The 13851-nt window shown below is 47.8% G+C and overlaps 1 protein-coding gene across 1 annotated transcript in view; it reads right to left on the bottom strand.

The window, feature by feature from the left end:
- Nucleotides 1-6152, bottom strand: part of EMILIN2 (elastin microfibril interfacer 2) — a 50041-nt gene extending 43889 nt beyond the window's left edge. Inside the window, exons 1-2 of the mRNA XM_065890437.1 lie at nucleotides 6019-6152; nucleotides 5361-5483 (exon numbers count right to left, since the gene is read on the bottom strand). Of these exons, the coding sequence (XP_065746509.1) occupies nucleotides 5361-5483; nucleotides 6019-6152 (257 nt within the window). The remainder of the gene's footprint in view (nucleotides 1-5360; nucleotides 5484-6018) is intronic.
- Nucleotides 6153-13851: the final 7699 nt, after the last annotated feature.

The following is a 13851-nucleotide window of genomic DNA, read 5'->3' as shown; positions in this document are numbered from 1 at the left end:
ATGGGCTTATACTTCCTAGCTTTCTTATCTTGGAGCAGAATGAATAGGATCCACATAGCGGTTACGGCCTTAAGGAAAAGAGTTTGTTTTTGTGAAAACCTTAGTGTTCTTCCCATCAATCTCTGTCCTACTAATCTCTGAAAACACAGCACTTTGGACTGGGTCCATTGAAGAAAGAGAAAAGCAAAGAGCAAAGCCAATATGGAAAGGGCTGGGAAGTCAGGGGGCAGAAAAGGCTGGTAAGGACAGGGACCCGAAGAGGGGGAGGCAGCAGGGCCCTAAGCAGCTCTAGGCACCTCTGTGCAGGTACTCCTTCCCCAGGGCTTGATTTGGGGTCCCTCGGTACCAAGGAGAAAGCGCTCATCACAGCCAACGAATCGCAAGACGTTGGCTAAAAAACAGAAGGAAGAGACACTCTCAAAGCTATACACACAAAAGGCACATTTTGAATCGAAAGGAATTCTCTTTCTAGAGACATGAAACACGTAGAATCGGCTCTAGAAGATGTAAGTCCTCATTCCCCCCACCCCCAATCTCAAGTGTTTTTCTCTTTTTAAGCTTTTCCTGGCTGAGATTGCTCCCTAATAGAAAACGTTTCTTCCAAATGAATGACCATCTGCTCCCCCTAGAATCTAAGGATTAGAGGAGTTTTGGAAACTCGGCACTCGGAACTCACACCTGCTGCAAATTCACAAATTCTCCCTCTGTGTTATCACAGCAGCAAAGGCTCCTCGAGTGGGCCTCACCCAGCTCCCCTGCCTGACTGATGAGATTTTTTTTTTTAAGAGCTATTAGGAAAAATTTCGCCAAGACTCCACACACCCAAGAAAGGGGGTGGGGGCCGGGCTGGGTGGATGCTGATAAACCCCAGTGAGTTTGCAGTATCAGAGGGAAGTGAATACAGGGGAATAACCCTGCCTTACATCTGGGGTCCTCCGTGTTCTTACCAGCGAGGCAGCTGCTCTGCACACTGGACGCCCCGAACGCCTCAAATACTAACAGCAGTCAGCTGGACCAAGCTGAGTGGGAGGGTCCAGGAAGGAGAAGAAAGACAGTGCTGTTTTCCACCAGCGGTGCACCCAAGCATGGCCAGCCCACGTGGAGGGGGGCTCTAAGGGAGCTCAGGCCCTCCCTTCCCCCTCCCATCACACCAGGGCTGTCAGTGCCACAGCATCACACATGGTCGCGCCCACACACACACCCCCTCGGGCCGCTCCTCAGAGGGTGTGGGTTTAGACAGCAAGGGGTGCAGGGGTGTGGGGTGGGAAGAGCCTAAGGCTTAGAAATAACAGACCTGGTTTTGGGTCCAGGCTCTGCTACTTCCTGACTACATGCCCTCCTGTAAAATTGGGATCATGCCCCGGGGTTGCTGTAAAGATGGAAGATAATGAACATAAAGGGGCTCATCACGTTACAAGGATGTGCTCTGGGGAGAGAGTCTCACCAAGTCAGCCCTGGACTGTATCAATTATCAATCCTCCCAAGAACACCAGCCTGCCCAATTCCCACCCCACAGGAAGAATTCTAAGTCGCCCACATCCCCACGTCTCCCAAAAGGTGTCCCTAAAACCAGCCCATGACCAAGACAGACCCTCCCCATGCTCAGGTGCCGCTGCGGAGACCCCAGACTCGGACGTGGATCCCCAGGGACCATCCCAAGTGCTACGTGGTGGGTGTGTGGGGGGCAGTGTGACAGTGACAGTCTACCAAACGGGCGGAGCTGCCTGAGGTTTTTTTGTTTTTTTGTTTATTTTTTTTACAATGAATCAGAAAAACTCTTCAATGCAATGAAATTTTTAAAGATTTATGCCTTCCTTAACGTGGAAGTGTAAAGTGAAACAATGATCTCAGAGGGAGAAAAAGTCCTTAGATCCGTCTTAAGAATCAGGAGTAAATGGTAAATCATGACCCAGCTTTATGCTACTTTAGAGTCTACAGCAGCTGCCCTTCCTCCTCAGCGGATAATTATCACCAGATAATTCCCCTCCTCTCCTCTTCAGGTCCGATCAGCCACCCTTAGGAATTAGCTGAGGGAAGACAAAGCGGTGTCTGTCGACACAATCCTGTGCTTTGGGGATCCAGACCGCTCCTCACATCTACTGCACGAGAGACACAGACTGACAGAGAGAGCCCTCATTTTAAATTCCTAGTGACAGAAAAGTCTTCATAAGGATTAAGAATTCTCTGCACACAAGAATGGTATCACTACCTCACAAGCATCAGGACACGAGCTTTTTTTTTTTTTTTTGCGGTATGCGGGCCTCTCACCTCTGCGGCCTCTCCCGTTCCGGAGCACAGGCTCCGGACGCGCAGGCTCAGCGGCCATGGCTCACGGGCCCAGCCGCTCCGCGGCACGTGGGATCCTCCCGGACCGGGGCACGAACCCGTGTCCCCTGCATCGGCAGGCGGACTCTCAACCACTGCGCCACCAGGGAAGCCCAGGACACGAGCTTTGAATGGTTTTTCTGGAAGCATACTTTTACCTCCATCCCCCCGTGACAAGTTTCAAGGTGGTGGCTCAGCCGGGGGGCACAGGTGTGGCTTCCCCAATGTCTCAAGCTCCACCACTCCCGCCTCCCTAGTAGTATCCTTTAAACAACCAGCCTAACAACCCAAACAAAGAAAGCAAATCGGCCAGTGTTTTCATAACATAAGAAACTGCACAGCATGGTGGACAGTGTGAAAAATGATGTGGTCCACTGTATCCTCACAAATGACCCCCGGGAAAGAGAGTAAAGCACATGGGCGTGAACACACGTGCACATGCTTGCACACAGACCAACGATGCTCACTCACTTTGATATGGGAATTGCCTTCCGTGAAAGAAGCTGGAAATGTTCCTACTAGTTGAGCGGTGTGCTAGCGACAGAAGGCACACACTCAGACACACACACACACACACACTCTCTCTCTCTCTGTGTGTCTGTCTGTCTCTCTCTGTTGTTACAGGGACAGAGGCTGGTCCACAAAGGCCAGGCCTGGAGGCAGCTCAGCCACTTACCTGCCAGGTGACCACAGGAAAGTCAGGGAACTTCTTGCCTTGTTTACTCACTGGTAAAATGGGGACAGTGGTGTTCATCTTGAAGGGATGTTGCAAGGATTAAACTAACATATGGCGTGAACAGCCTTAACACAGTGCCTGGCGCACAGAAGGTTCTTTACGGCTTCAGGAAAGTGATTTCTCAAAATGTCCACAAATCACACAGAAACCCTCTCTGCTCCCAGCTTCACATGACGACACCCAAATTCACAGTCTGGAATCTAAGTCTCTCCATATATGCAAACGAAGCATCGTCTAAGCCTTCTGGAAGCACACCCGTGCTAGGTCCCCACAGCCCATGGCGGCTGAGCGCCCAACGCCTCGCCGAGCTCGGAAGTTCTCCTCTTGTTGCAGGACTTCCCCATCGAACCCCTCGTTTTCACTGACGATTTCCCCTCAGTCTCAGAGCATATTCAGTCTCTCCCTTTGGCTTTTTCACTTTTGTCCTAAAACATGCCGAGTTTTCTAATTCTTCACCTGCTCAACTTCCTTTTTCCACCAAAACCTTTGCAACACATTTGATTCCTGGTAAAGGGGTTTCCTCACGACCCACACCCTGAATCTCACCCAAGTTACAAGGCCTATACCCCCCCGCTGACCTGAAGTTGCCTCCTTCTACATAAGCAAATCTTCCCGCTGCCTAAAAGCCCTGGCCTTTCTGGACCCCTCGGCCTTCCGGGCTTCTCCTCCCGGGGTCTCTAAGATGGAGCTCCCTCCTCTGAAGTCTTGACTTTGCTCTCTCTCCTCTCCTGGCTTCTCTTCCTCCGTTCCCTCCACCGCCCCTAACAATTCAGCTCTGCTCCGACTCTGTGAAGTCCTCACGGGCTCCTACCTCCTTCTCCCAGACACTCGACGGTCACCAGCGGCTAAACTTCACTCCTCACTCAAGCATCTTGCCAGCCTACATGCCTGCACGTCCCACACCCGGAAAGGATCCCTCGGTAACTCCAGGCTGAGTTTCCCAAGAGCCTTCACTTCCACAGGTCTCAGGTTCTAAGGATCAAATAATGAAAACCTGACAACACCTGTGAATTGAGAGGAGTTACTCAGGCTCCTGGACTCATCAGTAACACCTGAGAAATTCCGTGTTAAATGCCCCTTCCAACCAGAGACACAGGCAGTGTGACAGCACTGCGCCCTCTGACAGGTTACACAACTCAATGTGACAGAGAGCAATTCAATTTTGACCTCATGCTCTGCCTACAGCAAGTGGGGAATCTCTTCTAAGTTTCTGCTTGTTTTGTTGGGAAGGGGGGTTGTTTGTTTGTTTTTGCTTAACAGGAATTATCCCTTCCCCGTTTCAGTTCTCACCCCAGCCCATGTGCAATGATCCAGGGACCACTACCACCTCATAGGCTTGAAGGCTCATCTACTGCCTTCTGACATAAGGTTTCCTGCAGCACAAGTTCCAGTCTGTCCCTCTGCTTTGCCAAAGACAGATCCGCCTACTGGCTATTCTTTGCTGTAAAGACAACTGTACTCTGAGACAATCAGTTTATTCTTAGGGGAAAACAATTAATTTCAACCATCACATGCATTCCCCAACAGCCACTGATTCACATCAGCTCATCCTCTGATATCTGGCTTACACAAAAACACAAAGACTTGCCAGATGACAACTGAATGAACGTGATGTATGTAACAAAATCTGTACTCTGTTGCTTCACTTCCTCTTTTTTTTTTTTTTTAAGACAGTGAAACCTTTATAAGAAAGATTAATTCTTCCCTTGGTCTTTAAGGACCATTCTCTCCTGACAACCACTTAGCTGAATCCCCCAAATCTAACTTGCAAAAACAACAATCGCACACTTTCAAGCAAGTTGTTCCTGGGGACTTTAGAAATCTACAACACCTACAACTGAAGAGGTCAGTTTTATGGGGACATTTGGACAAAACTCGCCTGTTCTAGAACACTGGCTAGAGCAAACCTCTCAGCTAATCCTACGTGTAAGTTTTCAGCAGTATACATTTTGGAATCTTCTCTGTGCCCCAGAACACACAATATGGATCTAATTAGGTCCAGCTGCTTTACGTTAGTAATAAAATTGAAAGAAAAAGAGAGAAGTGGAGGTCGGTGGCTTTGTTCGTCCCCTCCTATGCCCGGCAATGGCCAGGCCGGTGCATCCTCAACGCTAACTCCAGGCAAAACACGCTCCTTAAATACCCCAGCGAGCCTGGTACCCTGCTCAGCGCTCAAACTTTTCAGCTGCTGAGTTTTCACCCGCTGGAAGAGATTTACTGAGCGGCTGGAGCCCAGCGCTCTGACCCCACCCCCGCGGCCCCGGCGAGCCCCGCCCGCCCCTCGGCTCCCGGGACTTACACGAGCGCGGACGGACAGGGCATCTGGTTCCAGGCACAGTTGTACTGAGCCTGAATAAAACTCTCACTTCCTTCCAGCACCGAGCAGCTCACGTTCTTGTTCACGATGTAGGCGCACCAGTTCCTGGGGTGGACAGAGAGGGAGAAGGGCACGGTATAAACCGGGAGAACAATGAGGCTGGGGGAGACGGGACGAGCCGACCCGGCGGCTGACCGCGCGAGGGTCGGGGAGCCTGTCGTCCTCGCGGAGGCGGGATCACGACCAGCAGATATTCGGACGGTGCGCGGGTGCGCCTTTGGAGAGAGTGCACCTTTATCCCACAAAAGACAGACGGGAAGAGCCCCCACGGCCCCAGGGGCCCCAGTAATTCCCGGGGGGAGTTTCCTGGTCGCCCTGCTCTGCGGGACACTCCCTGCGCCCCACGGCCCCGGAGGCAGCACTGCTGGAGGCGAGGGCAAGGTTGCCCGGGACGCCCCGCGCTGGCCACGGAGCGCGCGGCCACCGCGGAAGAGGCGCCGCCCCGGCAGCCCGAGGGGAACCCCGGCTACGGCTCCTCGCCTCGGCAGGGCAGCTTCGGGGCCGGCGGCCGGTCGGGGAAGGGCAGGCGGGGGCCCACGGCTGTGGGCCGTCCTGGGGCAAGGAGAGGCCGCGCACTTACTTGTTCCTGGCGCTGGGCCGCGCGGGGTGCCTGGGCTGAGGGTCGGCGTGGCACAGCCCTGCGCCGCCCAGGGCCAGCAGCGCCAGCGCCCAGAGACAGGGCGCGCGGGGCCGGGGCCGTGTCCGCTGCCACATTCTGTGCGTGGCGGGCGCGACCAGCCGGCCGGATCCGGAGCGCGGGTCGGGCGAGCGCCGGGAGGTTGCGGGCTGCCCGGGCGCGGCCGAAGGCAGGAGGCTCGGGCGCTGCGCGGCGCCCCCACCCGCGCTCCGCGGCCGCCCCCTGCGGCTTCTCGCTCCCACTTCTCCTTTTCCGCCCCGTGCTCCCGCGCTTCTCCCGCTCAGTGACGCACAGGTCCCCCCGGGTGCCGCCCTCTTTATTTCACTTCCCTCTCCGGAACGTGACTCTCGCTCCACCACGTCTGTCTCCAGTCCTCTTGCTTCTCGGCAGGGGGTTGTGGGGGGTGAAAGGGCTGTAGGGTTTGGGAGAAGGGTCTCTGTTACAGAATTTCCAATTACTCATTCCTTTGGTCTCATCCCAGGAGCGGGGCAACTCCGCCTCCCACCTTCCAGCAGGCGCGCCCGGCCCCTCGGGAAGGGCCGCCGTCAGCGAGTCTGGCGGTCCACACGTCGGGCCTGGGTGCCGGCTTCCCAGGGCGAAGGAGGAACATCTTTATCAGTCCTTTATCGGATTCCGATTTCCTCCTCTGGCAAGACGCGGCCATTCCTCCGCATTTGAACTTGAGAGTTTAGGGGAAATGAACGCGTGTCCCCTTCTCTTTCTTTCCCTTACGCATCCATTAAATAGTTTCTAAGTCAACGTGCGGGGCAGCAGGGGACACTGGAAGCGACAGCCCCACAACTTCCCAGCAGATTCTGAAGCACAGCATCCGGCTCTAGTATACAGATCATCTCTCGCAGCCTCTGCTTCTGATGTCCTATTCTGAACTTTCTTTTTCTATCAATATTAAAGGCATTTACCCCACAACAACCGCCTTTGCTGCTAGACAGTTCAGACACTGCTAGACATTTGTCGTTTCACTTGCTTGCATATTTTCTGCCTATTTTTGGGGGGCACTTTTCAATCCTGTTATTTAATATGATTATATAATGAGCCATAATTATAATTTGCCATAGATCTTAAATTTTCCTTTAAAAATACTACTTAATGGCTGTATAATATTCCATTTTATTTCTGCCTATTTTTGAGTTACACTAATCTCTACCAATTTCTTTTGGGGATGAAGCAACTCTGCAGAAGAATGTTACATAAAATCCCCACTGGAGTGTTGTGTTCTTGGGGTGAGGAGAGATCTATATATTGATATTTGAGTTAACTTACTGCATCTAATGAACCGGAGTGGGGTTGTAGACTGCATAGATTAACTGCAATATCTGTGAGTTGACGGGACACTGTTGGCTGTGAATTGTGATGTGGACCATAATAACACTTCGCTATGTTCCCTACTGTAACTAGATGAAACTAGTGGTCCATTTTACTTGATATGCTTTGATGATGTTGTAGGGCCTTTTGATGTGCAAATAGAAGAAAATTCCCTAAGTAGAAACTTCACAAGAGCGAAGCAGAAAAATATACCATGTAAGGACATAGTCTGTCCATGAACTCTCTAAATGGAAGATCATGCAAATAATGGACTGATGTCATCCCAGCCTTCGAAAGAGCCACCCTGAGGGGGAAGGAACAGAAAGGGATAAAAAGCTGTCTTGCATAACCCTATCTCTATCTTTCTGTGTGGCTTCCCTATCCTTCCCATCCTAACACCATTTTTGTCCATGAAGTGTCATAGGGAAGAAGCAGAGCACAGAAATGAAGGAGAGGGACAGAAGGGAAAAAATGGAGGAAACACACAAGTTGTGTATGTCTACAGCTGACAGCTAACAAACCACAACTTCTCTTAAATACTGGTAATTCTCAAACTTGAGAGTGGGTCAGACTAATCAAATCACATCTGGCTTTTTCATTGACTCAGAGTTATACCGGGAAGCTGCCTTCCAGTCCAAGAGTTGGAGGACCAACGTTTTATTGAGATGACCATGACACCAAATTTAATCAGCTATAAATGGCATTTATCAGTAAATAAATGTTATTCTGAGAATCTGTTACGTGCCAGGCACCTTGCAAAAATAGTAAGTCATGGGTGAGTGAACACGGACGGGGGGTGGGGGTGGGGGTGGGTGGGGGGGGGTGGCTGTGTTTACAGAGCTCCCAGGCCTTCCTGTGCAACGAACCATGTGATGTTTCTGATGTGCAGTCAGATAAGTTAGACAATATTTGTCCTATGCGTCTCTCTAGACACATCTCCACGGGTACCCACTGTGGGGGGCTGCTCTGGGAAGATGGAAGACTTGAGGCCAAGATCTCAAAAGACCCTTTTCTTTTTTTCTTCTCTAGCCAGAGGAAGGGACCCTTCAGACTCAGGAAACAGAGAGGCTTCCTGAGGAGAGAGTGGAAGCACCTCAAGAAACAGTCTAACTGGGCAGATCATCTGGTCCCAGTCATAAGCAACAAAGTGGAAATGATTGGCAGAATGCTGCAAGTGTGAATTCTTTATAAGCTGCCAACTTCCCCAAATAAGCACTTGAAAGCTGTCAGTTTCCTGTAACAATCCAAAGTAATTTCTTTCTCTTTTAAAACAAACATGCCCCATAGTGACTTATATTCTTGATCATGTCACCAACTTACTGAACCGAACTTGGGTCTGCTCTCCCAATGAGCAGCAAAGCCAATCTACTGATACCGGGTTGTGGTGAAGGAAAGTGCAGCATTTATTGCAGGGCACCAAGCAAGGAGAACAGGCAGCTCCTGCTCAAAAGACCCAAACTCCCCTTTGGCTTTCAGGGAAGGGTTTTAAAGGCAACATCTGGGGTGAGGGTCGCAGGATGTGTGATCAGCTCGTGGACTTTCTTTTGATTGGTTGGTGGGGAGGTAACGGAGTGATGTGGCAGGAACCTTAAGCATCAGTCCTCTGGTTCCACGTGCTTATGGTCAGCATCCTCCACCTGGGTTGGGGGGGCGTGTCTTAGTTCCTGCAGAACAACTCAGAAATATGTGTCAGATTGTTGTGTACATCCCTTGAGGAGGAACTAGGACTCTGTTTTATTGCTCAACTATTGTTTAAGCTACGATTACTTTTCTTGCTTGACTGCTTTTCCTTTGTTTCTGAATTCCCTCACTTCTCTAATTAGTAACTGCTTAAGTCTGCTCTTTGGAACGCAGGCAAGGCCTGAGAGACTAAAGCCTTTTTCTCTACAAAGAAGAAACAGGGAACACAGAGGGGCTTTTGTACCCAGGGAGGAATCACAGGGTCCTGCTAGGTTTCAATCTCCACTTTTCTTTTTTTCTTTTTTTTAAAAATAAATTTATTTATTTATTTTTGGCTGTGTTGGGTCTTCGTTGCTGGGCACGGGCTTTCTCTAGTTGTGGCGAGTGGGGGCTACTCTCCATTGAGGTGCACGGGCTTCTCATTGCGGTGGCTTCTCTTGTTGCGGAGCACAGGCTCTAGGCACGCAGGCTTCAGTAGTTGTGGCACATGGGCTTAGTTAGTTGCTCCACGGCATGTGGGATCTTCCCGGACCAGGGCTCGAACCTGTGTCCCCTGCATTAGCAGGCGGATTCTTAACCACTGTGCCACCAAGGAAGCCCTCCACTTTTCTTGATATGCCTCAGTCCTGAGGGGAACAGGGGCTGGACAAGAAAGGGAATAAGGTTTTGTTTATTTATTTATTTTTGGCTGCACGCGGGCTTTCTCTAGTTGCGGCGAGCGGGGGCTACTCTTCGTTGCAGTGCGCGGGTTTCTCATTGCAGTGGCTTCTCTTGTTGCGGAGCACGGGCTCTAGGCACGCGGGCTTCAGTAGTTGTGGCACACGGGCTCAGTAGTTGTGGTTCGCAGGCTCTACAGTGCAGGCTCAGTAGTTGTGGTGCATGGGCTTAGTTGCTCCGTGGCATGTGGGATCCTCCCGGATCAGAGCTCGAACCTGTGTCCCCTGCATTGGCAGGTGGATTCCTAACCACTGCACCACCAGGGAAGTCGCAAGAAAGGGAATAAGATTTCAGATAGAGAGGATAATCATAAACTCAGTAGGGGAATTCGGATTTAGGGGGACTCAGTCCCATTAACTAAAGCAAAAATGCAAAATAGAACTATTTCATAAAATCCATTCCTTCACTATTGGTCATGATAAAAGAGCTCATCAGGCTCTGTACTTGGGGGGTACTTCTCGTGAAGCAGTGAGCCTGCTGGACCCCTACCACACCCAGACTCCCTTCAGTTGTCTGGAGGAGGAGAGTGGGTGATCATTACAGAGGCAGCAGGCGGGTTCATTGCCTCCACCCCACCACCAGTCATCTGGGCACAAGACATTTGATCAAGATGAACTGATCTGCATCTAGGATGTGGTCAATAGTCATATGACTTGGCCTGAGTGTCCCAACCTACTCATTCCTTATCTTTTGTTTTCTAGAACTCAAAAAAAGTCTCCCCTGATTTCTAGCTGTAATTTTAGGTGTCTTAACTTCTTTGTGCTGTTTACTAATGATGAAAAACGAAAGTCCTTGAAGATTAGATATCTTGCATAAATTTTGATTGCAAAGCATTTCTAACATAATACACCCTCAGAAAATGTCTTACACATTCTTAAGTTAGTGATAAGATGCCCTTCATCTTTGTTTGTTTGTTTTTGTTTTTTTTAAGTGCGGTTGGGTAGGGAAGGAGAGACAGAAATGTCTCCAAGGAAAATGAACTGGCTGCACCACATAGCTTGGTCTCTGCTTTGGAACGCCAAGATTTGGTTGATACAATTTTGTGTAGCTCCATTCGCCATAGATAGGCACAGCATTTGACAAGGCACCTTTGGAAAGAAGTCAGTGAGTCCCCAGACTTCAGAATTTACAAACAAGGGCTACTTTCCCATCTTGTCAAAGGCTTTGCTCAAATAGACCCAAACTGAACAAAGAACAGTCGCTCTCTTCATTTTTTCCTAACTGTATATTTGCAAATATCCCATCAGCTACACAGAGCTAAAGATTCAAAATCTCTTTATCTTCTGAACCCAAGACTGATCTTATTTATCAATTGACTGATTTAATAGCATTGTGAAAGATTATGGCCATTATGTTAATCATCTTTCATGAGAGATGCCAGGAGCATACCTCCCTTTAATGGTCAGGGGTGTGTGCCTTAATACATGCTAAACTATCATCTGAGACCTTCAAAACTGCGAAAAGTTGAAATTATGCCTGAAATCACACATGAAAAATAATGTTTAGGAGCTCATGCAATGGACTTAGCATACTGTTCAAAACTGGGTACCCTCACCTCCTGAGCAGAACGACGGTGACAAATCAAAAGCCTCCCAATCCTCCATTTCCTCTTCTGGAAAGGGGATGTCTCATGTAGATGTTGGGAGGGTGCATTGTGTTACCCCATGTACACTGTTTAGCACAGTGCCTGGCACAGGGTAAGTGGAGGATAAAGTTTCACAACTGTTATTGTTACCACTTTGGTACTACAAAAAATTTGCAATCAGGTCCAGGAGCTTTGTCATCTTTTTGTTGTGTCCACTGATGTGGGAAGCTGACCATCTACTGCAGTTCTTCTTTCCAAATAAGAAATATATATCAAGAGGGCACGTGCACAACTCAATCAGAATGACTCTAAGTGTGGTCGTCGGGAACAGAACACTGGGTTCTTGACTTCTAGCTCAGTTTTCTTTCTACTGCTCTCCAAGAGAAAACGTATAGCTCAGCTGATTGTTTAGGAGATTTCATCCTCTACATTGCAAAGGAATTTATTTTAGGACAATTCAATGAAACCTTTGGGAGGATTAATAACTCTACAAAAATAAACTCAGATCATCAGGTAATTCGATAATAAGTTTCTTCTTCTTCCTCAAACAGATGAAATTAGTAACTAATTCCATTTCCTTTAATTTTTTTCAGATGTTGCTTAGATCTAAAAATGCTTCCTATAGCTAACTGTGGGCCATATACTGCATTTGAGAATTCAGTGCTGTCACACTGATGGTGTGGTTTTGGGCACATTTTTTTCTTCATAAGAAATATGGCAAAAATAGGCTCTTAGAATTTTGTTTGTTTCCAAGAGAATTATAATAGCTTAGGCAATAATGCTTTCATATATATGAGTCACATCAAACTATGTTGTATAGTTCATAATTTATTTATGGAATGAGAGTCAATTGTTCTGGAAACAACAGAGTATTTTAAATAGGCAGAATGTGTTTGATGAGTGTAAAATAAATTGTTACAGTTTAGGACAATCTAGGTCCATACTCATTAGACTAGTATTCATGAGCAAATGAACTCTTTCTAGTATTTCAGGTTGTGCAGTTCTAAACCATGTTTCAAGTATTTAAGTATAGTCAGCTCTCATTATGTGGTGTCGTATGTTCTATTAAGTTGCTGCAAACACTGAATTCGTGAATACTGAACAGTCGCTTGCAGAGGAAATACAGGAGTAAGAAGCCTCTGGTCAAAATGTTTTTGTCAACCAATCAATACATAACCTTCTTTTCTGTGTGCTTCTATTTAAAGACACCTTGTTTGATATTTATTATTGATTCATTGACAGTGAACTCACAGCCAACCCCACTGTAATTTGTGCCTGAACTAAGCTTATCTCAAACACATGTTTTCTCCATAAGGCACATCACAGCCTTCTTGCGCTAAGGAACACAAGACAGCGCTTCAGCACTGCGCTTGGGGGCCATTTTAAACAACGAAATCACCAAAAAAAAAGCACAAAAATGCAAAAAGCATAGAATTCAATTTTCCATGAAAAGGACACTTCTTTACAGTATGAGACCTAAAACAAGAAGGCAGAGCACTGCCTTGCTAGACCTCAGCTGGAAATGTGCACAGTTGGGCAAGTCAACATTTTTGCCACTCTGCTCAGGTCCACCGATGGCCATGAAAGTGCTGTAAGTATTGCTTTTGTAGTTCAAAATAAATTCCGTGAAGAGGCAACTTCACAAAATATAGAATCTGTGAATAATAAAGATTGACTGTATTTCAGCTTAAGTCTGGGAACAGTAAGAAAATATTACATCTGGGGGGAAAAGGCAAAGTTCTTGGAATTTTGTGGCCATCAAAAGATTTGTTTCATCAGTAAGCATATTGAGGAAGTTCTGTGTATGGAACACTGCCAGGCAATATGTGAGCCAGAGAAAAAAAGATTCAGTTCTTTACCATCTTAATTGGCTGGAAAGCAAAACACACATGTATGAAATGACCTAACACGTACAAAGTTACATTCAGTAAATAAAATATTGCATAGTAAAAACAGTGTACCTAGGTTATGATAAAGAAACAGAGCTTGAGGCAATCAGAAAAGTTCAGTATTAATTAGGAAAGACCGTGGAGAAGTGTGGGTTTGAGTTGAGTATTTCATTTTTTGTTTTGTTTTGCTTTGCTTTAAATCAGCTATAATATCAAAACCGGAATGTGATTTGCAAGAGAGGAAGGAGCAATTAATGTGACCTTGTACACTGTATGTGTTTAGTAAATAAAGACAGGGGCCAGCTTGTAGATTAGCTAAGCCAAAGTGTGTGGCCTTAGAAGTAGCCAGGAGGTTGCAGCAACATGAATGGACCTAGAGAATATCAAACTAAGTGAAGTCAGTCAGACAGAGAAAGACAAATATGATGTCACTTATATGTGGAATGTAAAAAAAAAAATACAAATGAATTTACTTACAAAACAGAAACAGACTCACAGACATAGAAAACAAACTTATGGTTACCAAAGGGGAAAGGGGGAGAGGGATAAACTGGGAATTTGGGATTAACAGATACACACTAC

Source organism: Phocoena phocoena, chromosome 13 (assembly GCF_963924675.1).
Source record: "Phocoena phocoena chromosome 13, mPhoPho1.1, whole genome shotgun sequence".
NCBI classification, from domain to species: domain Eukaryota; kingdom Metazoa; phylum Chordata; class Mammalia; order Artiodactyla; family Phocoenidae; genus Phocoena; species Phocoena phocoena.
The sequence above is the reverse complement of the archived record's forward strand: the minus strand, read 5'-3'. Positions and strand labels throughout refer to the sequence as shown.